At 39.6% G+C, this 22,627-nt stretch overlaps 1 protein-coding gene across 2 annotated transcripts; it reads left to right on the forward strand.

The window, feature by feature from the left end:
- Nucleotides 1-713: 713 nt before the first annotated feature.
- Nucleotides 714-18,803, forward strand: LOC122210635 (carbonic anhydrase 2). 2 transcript variants are annotated; one of them, XM_042923399.1, is made up of 8 exons: nucleotides 843-922; nucleotides 1,463-1,565; nucleotides 2,051-2,248; nucleotides 11,868-11,986; nucleotides 12,572-12,664; nucleotides 13,734-13,796; nucleotides 16,045-16,200; nucleotides 17,998-18,803. In XM_042923399.1, the coding sequence occupies exons 2-8, from the start codon at nucleotides 1,523-1,525 to the stop codon at nucleotides 18,112-18,114; spliced, it is 789 nt and encodes a 262-aa protein (XP_042779333.1). In that variant the 5' UTR covers nucleotides 843-922; nucleotides 1,463-1,522; the 3' UTR covers nucleotides 18,115-18,803. The 2 variants fall into 2 exon arrangements, with proteins under 2 accessions (XP_042779334.1, XP_042779333.1); XM_042923400.1 differs by lacking the exon at nucleotides 1,463-1,565 and having other exon boundaries at nucleotides 714-922.
- Nucleotides 18,804-22,627: the final 3,824 nt, after the last annotated feature.

The raw sequence follows: 22,627 nt of genomic DNA on the forward strand, positions 1-22,627 counted from the left end.
TCCAAAGTTAATTTTTTAAAGAGGAGGAGGAAGGTAGGAGATGAGCACTTCATATGATACCCTGACCGGTTGCAAGGGAATGCAATCTCCTGGGCTCTCCTCAGTGTGGACTAAGGGCACAAGAGACTCGCTCATCTTTCTTACTTTATTCCACGGTCGTCCAGTAGGGGGCGCGTGGCTCTCAGCACCCGAAGCTGCTGGCTCCCAGCGCCTCAAGGATCGTATCCCTATTTGCCCCAAGGTCATAGCTCCTAACCTGGCCTGCTAGTCTAGAGCCGGGAACACCGGGGAGTAAGCCCTCGGGGCTGAAGTCCCCGGCGCGGGGCAGCCGATGGGGCGGGGCGGGAGCGCTCTGAGGCCAGGGCTACGATCACAATGGGGATTGGGGATGAAAGGCACCAGGGGCCCGCGTCCAGAGCAGTCGGCGGGGTCGCCAGACTTCGCGCCCAGGAGGGGGGTGGGGTGCGCGTAGTCCCACCCGGGAGCCCGGGAGACGCCGCCGCCGCCGCCGCCACGCGCGCGGAGAGCTCGGAGCCTTGTTGCCAGCCCAGGGACCCGGGGCCCGGGCCGCGGGCCGAGGGGAGCCGGGAGGCAAGAAAGGAGGTCCTGAGCCAGCAGAGCCCGCCGAGAGGGCGTTCTCCCCGCCCCTGGTGCCTCGCCCGCCTGGTCCGCCCCGAGCACGGGGAGATCACCTCCACCCGTCACCTCCTCCTCCCCTCGTCCAGGTCCACCCGGGGCTCCCTCCCCCGGGCCGCCCCCGAACACGAAGTTGGCGGGAGCCTATAAAAGCCGGTGACGGCGCGACCCGCGGACACACCGTGCAGGCGCCCGAGCAGCCACTGCTAGACCCGCGCCAACTCCTGCCCTGCCCAGACCAGCGGCGCGACCATGGCCCATCACTGGGGATACGGCAAGCACAACGGTGAGTGCCGGCGGAGGGCGGCGCGGCGGCGGCGCCTGGGGCCCCGATCTTGGCCCGGATCTTGGCCCCGGCCCCGCAGCGCCCGCACCTGCTGTTTACCGCGGCCAGTGGGAACACCCGAGGCACGGTGTGCCCCCAGTGCCCGCCCCGCCCTCTGCTTCCCGGCGCTGGATGCCCGGTGGCCCCAGCCCCGAGGCCACTGTCGAGGAATCCCCGCGTACGGCGGTGGCGCGCAGGGCCCGAGGGAGGGGGAGCACAGCCTCAGCGTCGGGACTCGAGTTCAGTTGCCCCCGGGTCCCGAACCGGAGGCTATCCTAACCGGCCCTAGGAGGTAGCGAGGAAGGTTTTTTAAGGGGGAGGGAAATGTTAATTGTTGATTGCAGAAAAATTAGGGGACCCCCTTCCCTGCACACACTTCACTCTTAGCACCTGTGGCTAAGGCGCTCAACACGAACTGTCCCGGGGCATTTTCGTGGGTTGGTTTGAATCCATTGCGGTGATTTCTGGGTTCTCTCATCATGTCTCCTCTCCTAAGGTTAGAGGGTCACCAGGAACTCGGTTTTATCATGGCCACTGACCTGGGCTCTCCAGAGCCAGCAGATGCAAGAGAAAGATGTGTCTGGCGCACCTTTCGCATCTAGAGGTGGGATAGGACTTCCCAGGTAGGGGGAATCCTGACCATTAAAAGAGAGGTGCCAGGCCTGAGCAATGACCCTGCCTTTACATTCAGTAGGAGGACACTAGGGAGGAATCCCGACCTGCCCGAATGTCTTAAATGAGCTTGAATATCCTAAATGCTAACCACGAGCCCCGATGATAGTGTTTGCCCAATTTCAGTTGCCGAATTCAATAAAATGAGCATAAAAATAGCTAATATTTATATGGCACTCACTCTTTGTTCTATGACCTTTCCATGTATTGATTCCAAATCTCACAAATTCTAGGACGTAGATGTCATTACCCCATAATACAGATGAGGAGACTGAGGCACAAAATAAGTTATTCAGCCGAGTGGTGCCACCAAAATTGGAACGGAGCAGATTGGTTCCAGAATCTTTGCCCTTTTCTAGGGATCTGGTTGTGCCCTTCCCCACACTGGGGGATTCACACATCTCTCCTCAATGCTAGGACCGGAGCACTGGCATAAGGACTTCCCCATTGCCAAAGGAGAGCGCCAGTCCCCTATTGACATCGACACCAAAGCAGCCATTCACGATCCTGGCCTGAAGTCTTTGTTTCCTTCTTACGAGCAAGCGGTTTCTCGGAGGATCATCAACAACGGTCACTCTTTCAACGTGGAATTTGATGACTCCCAGGACAAAGCAGGTCAGTGTTTAAAAAATAACTTGTGTCTCTTACCCAGTAGCTATTTTCCCAGCTTAATGGGAGGAATCAGGAGCAGTGGCTTAATACTCCTGTTTGTCTCCGTACTCTAAGATGCCACTCTGCTAATCTTCATTAGGTCCCAGGCTCTGAGAAGTAGGCTAATTACTTTGAAGTGGCCTGGGGCTGTGGCTCCCCTATAAAATTCCTGGTTTCTATGTAGGGCATTGTATAACTGTAATCTGCTTGTGAAAAGTCACAAAAGGCAAGGTCCCCTGGCAGTAAAGATCAGCAACAATGCGATTTGCAAAGACTGAACTTTGGAGATTTTTTCTAAAATATTTTTTTTCAGAATTGATGCCTATTCAATAAAAAAGTACATCTTAGTGCTGTCTTGAAGGTAGCAGTGAGAAGAGTGGAGAAAGCCTCCCTATTTAAAATACTGAAATGAATAAAAATTAAAAAAAATAAATAAAGTACTGAAATTTGGAAGCATTGTATTTATGAATGCAAATGTGATAAAGGTGGCAGTGTATCTTGGTATCCACCCAGAAATTCATTCCACAAATGAAGAGGTTTTAGACTTGGTGGGCGGACCTGGCCCATTGCTGACAAAACCAATGACCATAATTTATCTGTAGTAGAGCTGTTTACAGGATGCACTTTGAATGCTTCTTTTTTCTTATTTAGAAACAGGAGAACAATCCCATTCAGACATGGTAGCAGCTTTCTTTGCCCATTGGTTGATTTAATTGCCAGTGCCCTATTTTCCTGAGTGCTTTCTTCTGAAGGTCGTTGAATGAATGGTGCTGCAGACACATGATGTGCGATGGTGGTGTGGGAGCAGGGAGAGCGCAGGGGCAAAAAGAGAAAACAGGAAAACCAAGAAGACATCCCGTAACGCTGTCAAATTTTTGGAGTAATGACCGAGAGTACTAATATAGTGTGTGTAATTATAGCCATTATAGTCCAGTTGACCATTTTTTTTCAGTAGCTAGCCAATTATTCAGTCCAGTTTGGAAAAAAAAAATTCGCTCCTACTTTCTTTAAATTATTTTTTGATGCTTGGATTTCTGAAATAGTGACTCTGGAAGACAATTTGATGGAGGATAATGTGGAGATCATCTGAGAAATGTTTTCAACTTACCTGTTCCTTTTGTGCACCTCCCCCCAGTACACACACACACACACACACACACACACACGTGCAAACACATATTCTGGCATAATATAATGGCTAATTAGACTTTGATTATTAGATTTAGTAGAGGATGTTCATTGAAGACACTTCAATGATTCTACCTTCCCAAGTAAGCCTTCCACTTCAAAGAAATAATGCTCAAGTGATTAAGCTAAAAATAAGGGAAATTTCTTTCCTTCCTGTAAAGGATACTGCATATTTTGATTACAATATGACTAGGCCATAGTCTTGGTGTTATTGTACATATACAAAGGATGCTACAAAACTCCGTGTTTATTTATTTAAAAAAAAAACTTGAGCTATTTTAGTTTAAAAAATTTATTTTAATCTTTATTTTTGAGAGAGAGACAGAGTGTGAGCAGGGGAGGGGCAGAGAGAGAGGTTGATGCAGAATCCGAAGCAGGCTCCAGGCTCTGAGCTGTCAGCACAGAGCCCGACGCGGGGCTCAAACTCACGAACTGTGAGGTCATGACTTGAGCTGAGGTCATGACCTGAGCTGAAGTCAGAAGCTCAACCGACAGAGCCACCTACAGGCGCCCCGGAGCTATTTTAGTCTTTAGCTATCAACTGTTAAAAAAAGAGACACAGTGACTGTATGTTTCAATGTTGCCAGTGAAGTCAGTTTTCAGTGACCCTACTGGCCACCAGTCATATACCTCATTGGATGCCACATGGAAATTGGGTGCTTATTTGGAGTGACGGGGAAACAAATGTCTAACAAATAGAACCGGATGAGATAATTCCTTACAAATTTGATCATGAAATAATTATTTCAGTAATATATTATTACTGGAAAGTGGATTTCGACATTGAGTCTAGCAACTGTGAACATAGAAAGGGGTCAGGTAACCGTGGATTCAAGTCCCAGCTCTGCCACTAACTAGCTCGGTGGCCCTGGGAACAATAGCAACTTAACGTCTCTAATTTTTAGTTTTCTTAGCTGCAAAATTGGAGAAGCAGTAGTATCTACCACAAAGGAAAGATTGATGGGACGGTAGATAGAAAGCACCTTAGCCCAGCACTTGGCACGTCATGATTCTCCAACAAGTGACCATTGCTGTTTTCATGTCGCCACACCGTCCGACTGCTTTTATTAGGCAATTGCTGTAGCGATCACCTGTGGTAAGATTACTGAAGGAAGTTTTTAATGAACTGGAAGATTACCTGCCACCACCTGATGGGATTTAAAATTTTTATTTTTATATTTTCCTCAACATCCCATTTATCATATTAAAGTATGTACTGATTTTATATGTGATGTTATTATATAGTTACATGTTTTAGCACGAAAATGACAGGTTCTGAGGGATTTCTAAATAAGCAGTAACTGATTAGAGAGCTGTTTAAAACTACTTCTCCTGGTGAGTAACACATATATTATTAAAGCCACGTTTAGATTGTGAGAACAGTGGTTTTGATAGGGTCTCAAACCCATGCCTTTAGAGACACATGCATTATTCACTTAGTTCTTATGAAAACAAAACAAAACAAACAAACAAAACAAAACAACAAAAACCCATTCCTAACACCAGTTAAATGCATGAAGGCAGCTAGAGGTCTAGTCTCCTTCCTGTATCCCTAGATTTCACGCTGGGAATACCTGAAGTATAAAGGCACAGAAACAGCAGTGACAGCTGACAGCGATTTTGGTCAGTGCAACAAGAACATAGTCCAAGGAACTATGGAAACGTGAAAGAGACTTAGGAGTCGTTCTGTGTAAGTCAGGAAATACTTTCCAGGGTAAATAAAACTTATGCTGAGGCTTGAACTTGGAGGAGACTCCAGGCAAAGAGAAGTAGGAAAGACCAGGGGATTTGAGAGAGAACAGTATGTGCTCTGACGGGCAAGGAGGTGCCATAAAAACAAGGAAGAGTTAATGTTAGAAAGGCTTGCTCTCTTTTATGTATGAATGATCCCTTTGTAACTTTGCCCATACCTCTTCAACACTGTCAGTTGTTTGGGTTAAACCAGGAAGCAATTTTTTTTCCAGGATGTAGAATATATTAAAATGTTGGCATTAAGGAAAAACAGAATAAATCAAACAATCATACCATGCAGAGAAGCACCCTTTAGATTTTTTAAAAAAAGAATCCTAGACTCTCAAGTTAGAACAAATGATGGAGATACTCTAGTCAAATTCACTTAAAATAATTATGAGAAAACAGAATGCTAAGGAGTTTAACTTGCTAGTCCCTTCTAATTTGTTTGGGTGAGACTAAATGACCATCACTTAAAAATAAAAGTTGAATAAGAATCTTTGAATGATAACCACAATTAATATTTAGTGTATATGTACCATGTTTTAAAAAATTGATATGCTTTTCTATACACTGAAGCCTAAAAATAATTTATTCATTTTGGTCACTCAATATTTTATTTTATTTTTTGGTCATTCAATATTTTGAATCAACAACTTAACATCTCTTTTTGTTGAGAGTTATTTTCATGGTATTAACATTTTTAGATACCTTTTACCTCTTGTTTTCTACATCTAAATGCTTCAGTTCCTTTTACTGATTTATTTATTTATTTATTTATTTATTTATTTATTTATTTCTACCTCAGTGAGATTTCAGCCTTCTAGAACTTCCCATAGATTTAAGTTTTCAAATATCCTAAATATTATCTTATCTGATACTAGGGTATCACTAACTGAGCTGGTTGAGTTTATTATGTTTATGTTTATTATGTTTATTATGTTTAAGCTTGAAAGAATTCTTTTTAATGTTTATTTATTTTTGAGAGAGACAGAGACAGAATGTGAGTGGGTTAAGGGCAGAGAGAGGGAGACACCGAATCCGAAGCAGGCTCTGAGCCGTCAGCACAGAGCCCGACATGGGGCTCGAACTCACGAGCTGTGAGATCATGACCTGAGCCCAAGTCAGTTGGTCAACCGACTGAGCCACCCAGGTGCCCTGAGAGAATTCTTTTTAAGTGTGGAGTTAATAAAATAAAAATGTGGAGTTAATAGCTTTAACTAAAAGTTCTCATCAATCTTCTAAATTCCTTTAAAAATAAACCGCCTTAAATTAATGAAAAATTGCTAATCCTGTTGGTCTTTTAAAAAACTTATTAAAAAAATAACTCTCCCTGCTTGCATTCTTTTATTACTAGCTTTATCTGGGAGAAAAGAATACTAGTCAAATTATTAACTTCTGCTAACTCATTAACTTTTATTAATGAGTTTAAAACTCTCCTGCTTTCTTGCAATGTTAGATGCAAATATTGAAAAACCAATGCCTGAAATTATTGAGCCAATCCATATACAACTGTCATATAATTTCTCTTCTTTAGAAATTGATATATTTTTATCTGTCTATATTATTTCAAGAAAAAAAGAAGGAAATGGACAATTTATCTGTGCTCATTTCAGGCAGACCACTGTCTCTATGACAATAGAACTCCATACATGAGTCTTGCTTGATTTTCAAGGACTTGCTTTTGAAGCTTTAATATTGTCCTTCCGTGAACAATTTTAAATTAAAAGGAATCAGAGCAGTAACAAGTGAAAGGGTTCGTTGTGCATACTGTTAATGGTGTAAGAGAAACCTAAGTATTTATAAAACTGACCAAAACATTCTAAAAAACTGTATTTTTTTTAACGTTTATTTATTTTTGAGACAAAGAGAGTCAGAGCATGAACAGGGGAGGGTCAGAGAGAGAGGGAGATACAGAATTTGAAACGGGCTCCAGGCTCTGAGTGGTCAGCACAGAGCCTGACACGGGGCTGGAAATCACGGACCGCGAGATCGTGACCTGAGCCGAAGTCGGACGCTTAACCGACTGAGCCACCCAGGCACCCCTAAATACTGTATTTAATTATATTCATGTCAAAAGAGTTTCCTTTGTTTTTTTTTTACTCTCCTATAATTTCCATATACACAAAACTAAAAAATCCTGTCCTTTTGATTTTTTTCCAATTGTTTGGTTCATCTTTTTATTGCCAACAGGTATTTCTTAGTGGATTATATTTAGTGAGGTCTTCAAAAAGCATTTATTAAATGAACACACACACATACCTAACATCAAATTTTCAAAAAATACCCTATTGCTATATATATTTTTTAAGTTTATTTATTTTGAGAGAGAGAGAGAGAGAATGAACAGGGGAGGGGCAGAGAGAGAAAGAGAGAGAGAGAAACCAAAGCAGGCTCCACGCTGTCAGTGCAGAGCTCTACTCAGGACTTGAACCTGAGCCGAAATCAAGAGTCAGATGCTTAACTGACTGAGCCACCCAGGTACAACCCCCCCATTGCTGTATTATATGTTCTAATAAAACTTCCATTTTCCATAGTTCATACAGTAGAAGGGAAAACTGAAGTGGTGCTTTACCCTTTTAAAATCCAGAGCCTTTTCCCTGTTGCCTGACAAAAACTGTGGAGCATCTATTCTTAGACTTTGATCTGTACCAGAATCATCTCACTGTTCCCTCTGAAAATATCGGTCATTAGAGTCAGCATCTGCCTTGGGCATCTGCATTTTAACAGATGATCCTGATGCACATAGAAATCTGAGGACCAGAGATATGGAAGGTGCCTTGAATATTTTCTATTTGTTTGATAGCATTTAAGAGGTCTTAAAGAGAAATAAAATGCTCTTCCGTGTTTACTGGCTCATGTTTTCTATTCTTTGGGGCTATCATCTTGTCTACTTTCTTTGTCTTTGAAATCAATACATTCTTATCTTGATGCTCCTAAAAATCCACCCCCCCCCCCCACCCTTAATACCTCCCTCCATCCATTTTAGTTAAACCACAGATCCTAGGTCTTGTTTTTACTCTCATATAATTTCCATGTACCGGAAACTAAAAACTTCTGTTCCCTTGATTTTTAGTTGTTGTTTACTTTAGTGTAAGTGACAGCTAAACATCTCACTATTTTAAAAGAAATAAAGTGTGGGGACTTTTTCTTCATTCATTTTCTTGATTTTAGTTGTAAACTCCAGGATTATTGACTACTGCTCCAAAAGCAAAATAGTAATGCATAATTTAATGAAGATTGTTTATCTCCTGGAAATGCTGCATTTTTAGTAGACTTAGTCATGTACTTCATTAATAAGAGATCCCTTAAATTTGCATTTTAAACTAAAGATTATTAGAAATGGTTTATTTGTATTTTGGATTTAAGAGAGATTATTGATATTCGTTAAGGTGTTTAGTTTGTTGTTTGGATACATTTTATGTTAAGTAATAACAAAGGGAGTAGGAAGAAAAAAATTAAAAATGTTAAATTTTCAGTTTTTGATTTGTATAGTCTTGTATATTATTGGACTGGATGTCTTAATTTTCACAAATAACATAGTTTACATAATTTCTCTAAGTAATATGTATAGGAAGACAGATTAGAATGTATTTAGTATTTATTTTGTGTTTTATATATGTAGTATGTATAACTGATGGCTGATCATGAAAATTAAAATTGGCTAGAGCCCTTGGTGTTGAGATTTGGATTTAAATTAAGTTTTGGGAATTTTGAAAAGATATTGTGGTAGAAAATTTATGTCTCTCTGTCCCTTGTGGAATACATTTCTGTCCCTTGTGGAATACAATAAATCATGGACTCTTCAGAACCCTCACTAACATGACTGGATTTTAAAGAGGAAAAATATACACAGTCAGCAGTTTCTGCTACTTTTAAAAATTATTTTTGCATCAGACAGACAGACTTCGTTTTAAACTTGGATAGTTCAGAAAATGGTATGTAGCAATCAAAATAAGTAAATAAATAAGTAGATCTGGAAAAAGTGCAAGCTCCCTATTTTTCAACCAAATGTCTTTTTTATGTTGCACATAAGATGTATGCTACCTTTATTAGAGTTTGCTGTAACGATGTTTTGGGGACGACTTCATTAACTAAATTCCGCGCTAAGGATTTGTTGAAATAACCAACTCCCAAAGTAGACCAGAAATGTTTCTTTTTGTAGCAACTAAATTTTAAGAATTTAATAACCTCTCCTAGGTACAAGGGCTTCTAATCTACATGGCAACATAGTTTTATTTTAACAGGAGCTAAAACAGGTGTCTGGTAATAATAGATTAGCACCGAGTATGTTTAATCATTGAACCAAGAATCTTTTTCTTTCTTTCTTTTTCTTTTTCTTTCTTTCTTTCTTTCTTTCTTTCTTTCTTTTTTTCTTTTCTTTCTTTCTTTCTTTCTTTCTGTAGTATTAGCAAAGCTTGTTTAATAAAAGCTCATATACATTCTTGACTAATTCTAAATCTTCTCTGAAATAAGTAAATTAAGATGGAATGTTAAGATCTGCAAGGGAGTGAATAGGAATATGAAACAGCAATAAGTTTTATTATTTTTAAAATTGAAGATTCTGATATTGTTCACAAGGGAAAAGAGATACATTTAGAAAGATAAGTTATCTTGATGCTTAATATGGTTTTATTTAATTTATTTTGCTACTTGGTAGAACTAGTGATGTTACAGAGGGCATTTGCTTTTTATGATCAGCCAGTTGGTAGCTTTAAAAAGTTATTATAGGGGCGCCTGGGTGGCGCAGTCGGTTAAGCGTCCGACTTCAGCCAGGTCACGATCTCGCGGTCCGTGAGTTCGAGCCCCGCGTCAGGCTCTGGGCTGATGGCTCGGAGCCTGGAGCCTGTTTCCGATTCTGTGTCTCCCTCTCTCTCTGCCCCTCCCCCGTTCATGCTCTGTCTCTCTCTGTCCCAAAAATAAATAAAAAATGTTAAAAAAAAAAAAAAAATAAAAAAAATAAAAAGTTATTATAAAGGAATTATTTCAGCACCAGTTTATTTCATGAACAAATATTTTGTTTTAAGAATATATTATTATGAAAAATGGGAATTTTTTCATTTTGAAAAAGCCTTGTGGGGGGGTGCGGATAAGGCTAATTATTTCCTTACAGAATTATCAGATAAAAAAAACTTTAACAATAATTCATTAAATTTCAAGAGATGTGATTTTATCAGACTGTACCCAAATTGATGTTTCTTAGCAGGTCTGTGATGTAACATCGCTTACATAATTGGTTCTTCCCCCTCCCCCGCCCCTTGGCCTATTGTAAGGCAGTGCTGGGGACCAGAGGTTGTATCAGGAGCTAAGAAGGGCCTAAATATCTTCCAGCCAGCTCTGTTTTTTACTTTGGATAGATGGATGGCTGTTGCTACCATCTATGCATAGTTAGGTGAAATTAAACAAACTTGACTCTACAAACTTTGTTGCTTTGTTTTGCAAAGCAGAGTAAGTTTGGGCTCATTATTGTATAGAATTATAATCCAAAACTAATAAAATGCACTTATAGCAACAGATGTTTTAATCCTAGTTCTAGAGAAATAAAATTTGAAGTTGGAGAACTAATCTAATTTTAAAAGCTTTTAAATATATTGGTAAGTTTCATGAATATATACAAATTAACAAGGTTTTATGGAGAGGCTGGGGGAAACTGATTTCCTACTATTTTAATTCTCTCTAATACACAACTCCGTATCTACAGATAGACTGTACTGGAGATGACCTCCAGTCATATTCTTCTGTCTCGTGCTTTACTCTAACAAAGTTATATTAATACCAGAATAATAGAATCATAAGACAGTTATTAAAGTTAGAATTTTAAGTTTTTGGAGGCAACAGAGTACTATGTGCTCTGTTAGGTGATCAATAAATTGTTAGTGAAGTGATAAACAATTGAATGGATCCACTTTACAGATGAGGAAATTAAGATCAGAAAGGTTCGATGAAACATTTTAATGGGATAAAGCTAGTTAGTAGCAGTGAAAATCCAAATTCTAAAGAATTTGGGAAGCCAGGGTAAGGAAAATTGAGTTTTATACTAAGATCAATGGAATGCTTATTGTTTCACAAATTCTGGCATCTGGGGTTAGCAAAGCAGATGGTAGGGCAGTCATGGGGCTGTGGAGAAGAGAGCTTCCCATGTTTTCTGGAGTGTGCCACAGACCTGCATCGACAAGCAGATACAAGGGCACCTCCCCAGTCATTCACAGAGGACTTAATAATTCCACTTAAAACTTCCTCTCGCTGAACCAGAACCTGTGAGTCCAAACAAACCCAGAAGAGAAGTTATCACTGTGCTCAGAAAACAGATGGGAAAAGTACCGATCCTTCAAGCCAACACAAGTGAGGAGAAAAGCCAGTTGAAATGATTTTCTTCAGACTAAGATTTTGTTAGACTGTAGACTAAACTTGAGTCTGGATTTAATTTTCACAAAGTGAAAATGTTGCTACAGGCATAAATTTAGAATTATGCAACAGGATTGAATTACATTATAATATTTAGTAGTGTGTGTTTCATGTGCATATGTACATATAGGTGTGTATATACATGTGATTTTGTGTATCTTGTGTGTATGTATATACATTCATACACTCATACTCATATACACATAGGCACATGTATAATATACATATATCATATATATACATATTTTTTACATTTTAGTGCTGAAAGGAGGACCCCTCACTGGCACATACAGATTGATTCAGTTTCACTTTCACTGGGGTTCGTCTGATGGTCAAGGATCTGAGCATACCGTGGATAAAAAGAAATATGCTGCAGAGGTAAGATATGCTTTTTTGCCTTCCAGGGAAAAATGTAAATTGATTTTCAGCATTAATTTCAAAAACATAGTTTTGTAAATTCGACTCAAACTAAGCGAACCACTTTTTTTTCTTTTTACAAAGGACCTTCACATCTGCTTCTTATAACTTTTATTTGTGATATTACAATTAATGCTGCAAAACATTCTCTGCTACACTCAAGGACATCGTTTGCAAAAACTTAAATGAATTCAAATTGGAGGATCCTGTTTTAACATAAATCTAAAAATAGCATTTGTGTCTTTCCTCAAAAATATGTAACTCTTTGTCTGAGAGTTGATGAAGTCACTTGCTGTTATGTCAAATAGTGGATAATTAGGATGAAAATGAAAGAAAAGCTTATATTTTAAATTACCCACATTTTCCCTTTCTTTAGTAACCTTTAGTTGTAAAGAAAAGATCACTGGGTACAATCGGTAGGTTTTATGATGTATATCATTTATTGTGGTTTTGTCTCTGGATAAAATTTGGAGGATTAATGATGTATATCATTATGATATACATTATGTATATCATTCATTATGGTTTTGTCTCCGACTGCTTTAGCTTCACTTGGTTCATTGGAACACCAAATATGGGGATTTTGGAAAAGCTGTGCAGCAACCTGATGGACTGGCTGTTTTGGGTATTTTTTTAAAGGTTAGTTGATGACCCAATTTTTTTTTTCCCTGTTTTTGAGAAAGGTTAACCAGACAGAACATTCATAATAAACAGGACATTCTACAAAGAGCCTAAGGAATGCCTTTGGCTCCAAAATATTTTCAGGCTTTTGTCCCCCTTCATATCTGCTAGTGGCTCTAGAGATGGAGGGCAAAAATCAAAACAAAACAAAACAAACAATCCAAGAGGTATTAATTAGGTGCTATTTAGATGTAAATGTGAAGGATGTATACATGAGAAATGTAAAATGAGAAAGAGGTATACTTCAGATGACTACTGGTTTTTATTTTAAAATTCACCCTTAACTAGATAGTAGTGTTTCATGACAGGTAAAGCTAAATTTAGATCAAGTTTTGGAGGGCTCAAGGGCAGTGACTCAATATTGGAGAATTTCAGGCAACAGTGGGGCATACAGTTTGAGCTGCCCTCTAGACAGCTGTAAAGCAAGTTGAGAAAAGTCTGGGCTGGAGATTCATGGGGCCTGACATCATATGTCAAGGTAGAAGCTACAAGTGAATATGAAATCATCCAAGGAAAGCACCAAGAGGAAGATGATAAAGCTGCTAATCACGCAGTCCTGAGAAACTGCAGAATGTAAGACGTTTAAGGCAGTGGGAAAGATGGTATTAAATGACTAAAAAGGAATACAGAAGTCAAGGGAGATTGCTGAGGCTGGAGGGCAGAGGGAAAGCCAAAGGAGGAGAGAATTTCAAACAGGAGAGAAGTCAATAGTATAAAATCCTGCAAGATTAAGGTTGAACAGCGTTCCTTGCTTTGGCAGTTAGAGGTCAGTTGGAGGTCACTAGTGACATTTGAGAGAGTACATTCAGGGGACTGGGCGGTGGGGGTGGGGAAGCAGAAAGAAGTTGTCAGTGACAGTAGGGAAGTTCATGGTGCCAATGTGATCAAAGTAAGATGGATGGGTGGCATGTACCAGTGGTAGACTTTGGTTCATCGTTTGGAAACCTTTTATGGTAGAGCTGCCCAAATCAAAACTGATATAGTACCAACCAGATTACGGTGCCTTGTACATTATGTTTTCCTATAGATTGGTGATGCCAAGCCGGGCCTACAAAAAGTCCTTGATGCACTGGATTCCATTAAAACAAAGGTACAGTTGCATTTTCTGCCACCTCGATAGAGTACCTATGTTTTATATCCCACTGCTTTTAGGAAATTCTTTTGATCAAATTGAATAGTCTCAGTTTGACATGTGGTGTTTGGATGAACGGTTAATGAAGGTAAAATGTTGCTTATATATTCATGTAACTTTTCTTTATCCAAAAGTTGATCCTAATTCTAGTATAATTTTAATCTTGCCTTTATTTAGTCTTGTTTCCCCATCATTTGAACATTCATATATAAGAGTCAGAGAATCTCATGACTGAAAAGAAACTGAAAGATCATCTGGTCAAATTATTGACTCATTCACACAGCAGGTATTTGTTAAGTGCTTGCTCCATTTCAGTCACTTGGTTGACATAGGAGATACAATGCTGAGCATGAAGACTAATCCATCCCAAGTTTAAATTCTACAGTATAGCCATGTTTAGGTCATTGAACATCTGCTAAATACAATCCCCAGTGGCAGGCCTGGCTTCAGAAAGCTCATCCTCACTGAAGTCATGTTTATCTTCTGAAATGCTCACTTGTTACTCCTATCTGACCCCTTTGAATGATGGAGAATAAACCTGATTCAAAAACACTAATTGGAAAAGATATGTACCTTCACATTAACTACAGCATTATTTATAATAGCCAAGATACAGAAATAGCCCAGTGTCCAACAATGGATGAATGGATAAAGAAGTGTAAATTATATGTACACAGTGGAATATTTCCAGTCATAAAAAAGAAGGAAATCTTGCTATTTACGACAGTATGGATGGACCTTGAGGGCATTAAGTTAAGTGAAATGAGTCAGATAGTGAAAGACAAATATCATATGATCTCACTTATATGCGGAATCTGAAAAATAAACAAATAAACAAACTAAAAACCAATGGGTGCATAGACACAAAACAGATTGGGGGTTATCAGAGGTTGGGGGAAGTGGTTGAAGGGGGTCAAAAGGTACAAACTTCCAGTTATAAAATAAATAAGTTTTGGGGATAAAATGTACAGCATAGCAACTATTGTTACTACTACTGCATTGCATATTTGAAAGTTGCTAAAAGAGTAGATCTTCAAAGTTCTCATCATAAGAGAAAAAAATTAGTAACCAGGCATAGTAATGGATGTTAACTAGACTTATTGTGTTGATCATTTTGCAATATATGCAAATATCAAATCATTATGTTGTGCACCTGAAGCTAATATAATATTATGTATTAATTATACCTCACAAAATGAAAAACCTGATCCTCTTTTTTTTTTTTTTTTTTTTTTTTTTTTGAGAGAGAATCTTAAGCAGGCTCCACACTCAGCTCAGAGCCCAACACTGAGCTCCATCCCACAATCCTGGGATCATGACCTGAGCTGAAATCAAGAGCTGGTTGCTCAACTCAGCTGCCCAGGAGCCCCGATCTTTCTTTCTTTTGAACCTATTTTCTCTAATAGGGTTTTGCCTACCCCGAGGCTAGTTATCTTTTGTTCGCTTTATTCTCTTAGGACAGTTTTCTCTCTTTATAACAACTTTGTCGCTCTGTTTGTAACTCATTGGTGTTTGCATCTGTTGCTTTAAAAGTGTAGTGTCCAGAAAAGAAAGCAGTTATTCAGTTCTGATCCAGCCATCAGGTATGATAGCAAGGCAATTACCTCCTCGTTAAGGATACTCTATTTTGGTGACTGCAGCCTCAAATTTGCATTATTTTAGTGGCAGCAATTTCACTTTAACTACTGGATGTGATCAGTTAATAACTTGAAGGAAATTATAAGGGATAATTATGGAGGACAAGATGAGAATGGACATGTGAAAATAGTATCGTCAGGTTCCCTTGCTCATATCTGCTCGTCTGTATTTCCAAGTCAAATGTCATCTGTTAATTTCTTTTTATTTTGTTTTCTGGTGAATATGGGACCTCTCTTAAAAGGGGGGGGGGAGGGGCGCCTGGGTGGCTCAGCTGGTTAAGCGTCCAACTTGAACTCAGGTCTTGATCTCATGGTTTATGAGTTTGAGCCCCGCATCAGGCTGTGTGCTGACAGCTCAGAGCCTGGAGCCTGCTTCAGATTCTGTGTCTCCCTCTCTGCCCCTCCCTTACTCATTCTCTCTCTCTCTCTCTGTCTCTCTCTGTCTCTGTCTCTCTCTCTCAAAAATCACATTAAAAAAAAGTTTTCTGGCAACCAGGAGGGAGTATTTGTTTCCTGCTTTCCTCCCACTCTGATCACGACACATAACCTGTGTGTTTGCCGGATTCCAGGGTAAGAGTGCTGACTTCGCTAACTTTGACCCTCGTGTCCTCCTTCCGGAAAGCTTGGACTACTGGACCTACCCGGGCTCCTTGACCACTCCTCCTCTCCTGGAATGTGTGACCTGGATCCTGCTCAAGGAGCCCATCAGCGTTAGCAGTGAGCAGGTCGGTTTCCTAAAGTGAGGGAGAGCATTTCATCCAGACAGAGGAGCTTGGCTTTTGGATGTGGACAGACCCAGGGTTTATGGGCTTAATCCTGCTCTTGATGCTTCTAGCTGTGGAACTAGTGTCTATAGCAGTGTGTAGCTGATAAACAGCTTTTGAGAAATCTTTGCTGTTATTAGCCATAACTTTAGGCAGTGTTTACTCTGTGCAGTTGGATAATCCTGGGGATTAAATGAGAAGGGTATCTGTCACTTAAATGCTTTTATGGAAACTGTGAGGAAACTGAGGCCCAGGACAATGAGATTTCATACTCCCCGCCGACTGCTCACTCACGTAAGAGCTTGCTGCAGTTTTATTTGTATCCGAATACCTTTCTGAAATCTGACAAAAGTAAAAGCCATGCTTTGCAGAAAAAAAGTATCAAAAACTCACTCCAGGTTGCTTTAACAACCTTTAACACAGACTCTTACTTCTCCCATACAATATAGTTTATGCAATTCAAGTTATTAATGCAGCTTCTAAGTCGCCAATAGTACCCACTGTCTGTCTGTCTCTATTCCCACACAGCTGAAATGTAGAAAATGGACATTCCTCAGTAGGATCCACAAGGACTTGGATCCTGGGTAATTTAACTGATGTTACAGTAGCTGAGGGATAATTACTGGACCAAAGAGATCAGGTTAAAGGTTGTTGATTTGTGGGCTGTTTTATTACTGCCCAAACAATCCTTCTTCATTTAGATCAAGACTTGCTTAAGGAAAGGGAAGTATCCCTTTGCACAAATAGCCTCAAAGAAGTAGGAGGCTGGTTGAGGGCTGCCTGTTTCACACCGTTGGGCCAGGGAGCTAAAACAAGGTTAAAAGGGAATAAAGATCAGTCAATGTCAAGGATTTCCCAGATTGGGAAAATTCATTTATGTGTTTCTATACATTTAAGCAGAGATACAAGCCCTCACTTATCCCCTGGGGTTTGCAGATCCTGGGTCACTTTAGGTCACCTTCCCTGGAGCAGAAAACAGAACTCTAATTGGGATCTAAAATTTCTGTTAGTATTTTACATCTCAGAAGTGTTTTATAGGCTTTTGATATTTGATTTTTTTTTTTAATTTTTTTTTTTAACGTTTATTTATTTTTGAGACAGAGAGAGACAGAGCATGAGCAGGGGAGGGTCAGAGAGAGAGGGAGACACAGAATCTGAAACGGGCTCCAGGCTCTGAGCTGTCAGCACAGAGCCTGACGCGGGGCTCGAACTCACGGACCGTGAGATCATGACCTGAGCTGAAGTCGGCCGCTTAACCGACTGAGCCACCCAGGCACCCCTGATACTTGATTTTAAAATTAAAAGAGGGAAAAACAAGCTCACTGAAAATTTCCTTACAAATGACACCAACAATCTTTTGTGCATTTTCTAGAAATTGATTTGTTATCTATAAGCATACGCATATAGGGGCACCTGAGTGGGTCAGTCACTTGAGCATCCAACTTGGGCTCAGGTGGTGATCTCATGGTTCGTGAGTTCAAGCCCACATCAGGCTCGCTGCTCTCTGCACAGAGCCCGCTTCAGATCCTCTGTCCCCCTTTCTGTGCCCCTCCCCCACTTGCACTCTCTCAAAAATAAATAAAACATTTAAAGTAAAATAAAAGTATACACATATGTTTATGTGATTATACATTTATTGAGAATCAAAGTGAAGTTTAATATTGGAAAATGCATTTCAGGGTGTAACACAAGCACATAAATGAATACTATTGTGAAACTTGGACTTTTAGTTTTTTAATATTTTATTTTGCCTTTTAGATGCTGAAATTCCGTAAGCTTAATTTCAATAAGGAGGGCGAACCAGAAGAACTGATGGTTGACAACTGGCGCCCAGCTCAGCCGCTGAACAACAGAAAAATTGCTTCCTTCAAATAAGATGATCCCGGAGCCCAGGACCAAAGAACGGACCTCTGGGTTTCCCTTTAGCTAAGCACAAATCTACCTTGTTGAATTGGACCTTGGCTGCTTTGCATCTGGTTTTCTAGACCTTTCATTTCTCACCTTATGTGCTTATTAGTAAAATGTGAAGAACCTGACCAGGTGTCATCCTTGACAGAATTGCTGTGACGGGTGCTTTGCTTATGGTAGTAGCCTTTCTGTACTGGAGAATATAGTTCAAGGAATAGGGGAAAAAATACCTTGACTTTGTTCATAGAACAGAGGGTGATGAGCATTGACAATTGTTCACAAAAATGCTAGTTTTAAAGCATAGGAAAATAGAATGAGTGCAAATCCCTATCATGAGATAAATTGAGCTATGTAATGTAAATCAGGTAAAATAGTCATGATTCTGTATAATGTGAATCAGGTAAAATAAATGTTCATGATTCCAAGATGTTATATTAAAGAGAAAATTTTAAATTCTTATATATTTGTAGCAATGTTAAATATGAATTATGTTGTAATTTAGTGACTTTTGAATTACAGAGATATAAATGAAGTATTGTCTGTAAAATTGGTATAATTATAGTTGTGATACAGAGTATATTTCCATTCAAATAATATATCATAACTTAATAAATATTGTATTTTAGATATATTCTCTAATAAAATTTGGACTTTAATTTGGGGCTATTTTATTTCCTACTGGGCAATATGTAATAATGGAAAAGCAAATGTGTACTTTTTTAAAGGTTTATTTATTTGTTTTGAGAGAGAGAGAGAGAGAGAGCGCATGAGCAAGGGGAGGGGCGAAAGAATCTGTGCTGTCAACCCAGAGCCCAATGTAGGGCTCGAACCCACAGACCGTGAGATCATGACCTAAGCTGAAACCAAGAGCTGGACACTTAACTGAGCCACCCAGGTGTGCAGAGCAAATGTACACTTTTATAACATATTAATTCATTAATAATAAGCTATCATAATTGGCTACTCATAACTGTAGGAGTTTTCATAAAAGGAAAAACCTGGAAGGTCTTTTACTATTTGCCAAGTGCTGTTTTAAGTGCTTTCTGAACACTCATGTAATCTTCATGAGTGATGAAGAATGAATGAATCTCATTCTCATATGAGAATGAATCCTGCAAGGGAAAGAACTGTTTACACTAAAAGCAGCAAGGCGGAGAAAGGTGTACATGCTGAATCAATATATACTCCTTGGGAATAAAACAAAAGTCCATTTTATCTTTTAAAAAATGGAATTCAAGTGGTACCCACAAGTAAAAGAGTAATTTCAATCTTAGAAAGGTAAATTATACCCTTACAGATAAGAAGAAAAGTAAATATATGAAATCAAAATCTTCCACTCCTATGGCAGTTCTGGATTTAGCTTGTGTGCCTGGACTATGCAATGGATTTTTGGCTGATGAGTTATTCTGGAAAGCCAAATTTAACATGAACCTCAAGTTCTACACTGCATGGAATAAAACTCCTAGGTTACTTGAGTTAGAAAAGTCTCTAAACTCATTTACACCCCTCACCTGCTTTACTAAAGAAACACGCTGAGTTTTATGTAGCAGAAAGATCACAAGATTTGGAGTCTGATTTATTTCAAGGCCCCGCACTTCTCATCTCTCTGATCCTGGCTATCAAAAGAGGATAATACTCAGGATTGTGATTATTATATGAGGTAATGTCTGGTGTATAGGAGGTGCTCAAAAATACTTTTTACATTTTGTGTGTGTTACTCTGTTAACTGTGGCATCAATTTTTCTTAGTTTTCTGGAATGAGGCTTCTCCTCTAACTCACCGTTTATTGATTTGGGTATAGAACCCTTAGAGCCAATCTTAACTAGACTTGTGTTTGTAAATTAAAAGTAAACCTACCCCAGGTCAATTGCTGAGTGGACCTCTTCTACATATAAAATGAAGAGTTTAATTTGTGCATATTTTTACATATTGGTTTTCAGTTATATACTGAATCAGAAACTTATCAACAACTGAATTCTATATATAGGTGAATTATTATGTGCTTGGTACATAACAGATGATCTCTCCAAATACTGCAATGAAAACATTTATTTCACTCTTGGCTAAAATTAAATTTAACCAGGAGATACTGTTCTCTCGATTTTTTTGAGAAAGTTTTTGTCATATTTGTAATGTGCCACAAGTTATCCTAATTTATACAAATGCTTTTCAAATGTTCCATCAAAATAGTCCTTAAAGCAGAGAAGTATATCTGCAGCACTCAGGCACACTTTGAAACATGCTATTGCTTCTTTAAAGTCTCATTTGTTATTAAATGTTTTCAAATTCTACATTCTCCTCTGTATTATACCCACATTTCGTCTTTAATTATAAAATATTTTAACTGGCTTATAATTAGTAAATCAGCACTCTCAGAATGTTTATTTTGCAACTTATCACCTCTGGTCATCAGGTGTACCTCCTGGGATCCTGGTAGCCCCAGTTTGAGAAGTATAATTTCATATCAAATATTGAGAATTCTGATTATATTTATTCTTTGAGGACGATCATTAGTTTTAAATAAAGTCTGTATCACCTTAATGGATATCTAACTGGTATTAGCATGTTTACATTTTAAAAAATATATTCAAATTCCTTTTTTGCATTTTACTAAAAAAGTCCTATGTCAGTTATCATACTCCATTAGAAGAAGGGAGGAAACATACATGATATTATAGCAGGCAGAATGATGGCCTTCCAAAGATGCCTGCCTCCTTGTCCCCAGAACTTGTGAATACATTACCTTACATGGTAAAATAAACGTTACATATGTGATCGTATTAAAGATCTTGAGGTGAAGAGATTATCCTGTGGGTCCAATGTAATTACAAGGGTTCTTATAAGAGGGAGGCATGAAGGTCAAAAGCAGAAGGAGATGGGACCACAGAAGCAGAGTTTAGAGTACTGTGGAGGGATGCTGACAGCTTCTAGAAGCTGGAAAAGACAAAAATCAGAATCTCCCCTTGAGCATCTAGATAGAACCAGCCCCACTGACACCTTAATTTTAGTCTCGTAAGACTCATTTTGGACTTCTGACCTCTGGAAAGTTAAAACAACAAACCTGTGTTATTTGAAGCCCCTTAATTTGTGGCAATTTGTTACAGTAGCAATGGGAAAATAATACAGATACTGTACTTAACATGGGAAACCCAGATGAGAATAAACTGTGGACAGCCAAAAGTTTACTGGCCCAGCCTCTGGGCCCTGGTGATTATTCCCCTTGCCCAGAATGTCCTTTCTTTCCATCCCTAATTGTGAAATCTGAACCGTTCTTGGATGCCGGGCTCTAACATCAGCTCTTATCACTGACTCCATCTCATCCAGGAGAGTTTGTGCTTTTGTGGTTTCTGACATCAATGACCTCCTTCACTTGGTGCCATAACTGTGATGGTGTCTGTTTCCTTAACAGTATTGCAAGCTTCTGGAGGGCAGCCTGTGTTTGACCACAGGGCACTGTGTATGTAGCCGGTGTTTGGTACAAGTGTGTTGGGTGGAATTAGGAAAAGCCTTCTGAGGTGAGTAAACTTTGTCTTAGATCTGAAATAAGTGGAGTGGGTGGAGGGTGAGAAGAAGCCTTGTTCCCTACATGCCTCCATACCTGGTGGGCAAAGACAACATAGTTCTATTTGCTATGGCCCATCCCATCTTCCTTAGGACCATGCTTATGGTGGCAGGGTGGTTGAAAACTCAAACCTGTCACTAAATGGCATTGCAATATACTCTGGTTTAAGCAGGTTTTTAATATTTCTTATCTCTTCCTCCACATCAGCCCACACAGATAGTGCCCAGGTACGGGGAAGTAGGCCAGGATGGGTAAGATGTCCCCTAGATTACCTTGTTGGTCTCTGCTGTGGAGTGGCTGGCCCTGCACCAATCTGTGTCTGCTGACATGTTTCACCTGATTTTTGGAGATGCCTATAGCTGAACTGCTCCCACCATTGCCTCTGGTTGCAAAGTCTTATACTCTCCTATTACACAGGAGGAATCACCCAGGGGCAGCCTACCTCCTCTGATCCTAGGTCCCGGAGTCCTTGCTTTCCCTCATCACCCAGATTTCCCCCTGAAAGACTGTGTGTGTGTGGAGAGGGCAGGAAACGGGGACATCGGTACCTGCAACTTTGCTCCCTTTTCCCTCACCACTTTATGTTGGTCAGAAACGAGCTTCCCTATACTGTGTTTCCTTCTGGAAGCAACATTCATCTGGACCCTTTGCCAGGGTCACAATAGCAGACAAAATGCACAGAAAGAATATTGGTTTCACAATTGGGGAAGGTCCGTCGGAAAATATTTTAAAATTTCTGTATACTTTACACCTAACAATATGCTGCCTTTGAAGGCTTCAGGAGGTTTCTTTAGCTCACTTGGTAAAATCTAATATAAAAGAAGTATTTTATGTATTTATTTATTTAAACTTTATTTATTTATTTTGAGGGACCCAGAGGAAGAGAGAGTGGGAGAGAAAGAATCCCAAGCAGGCTCC

This window comes from Panthera leo, chromosome F2 (genome assembly GCF_018350215.1).
Source record: "Panthera leo isolate Ple1 chromosome F2, P.leo_Ple1_pat1.1, whole genome shotgun sequence".
Classification (NCBI taxonomy): domain Eukaryota; kingdom Metazoa; phylum Chordata; class Mammalia; order Carnivora; family Felidae; genus Panthera; species Panthera leo.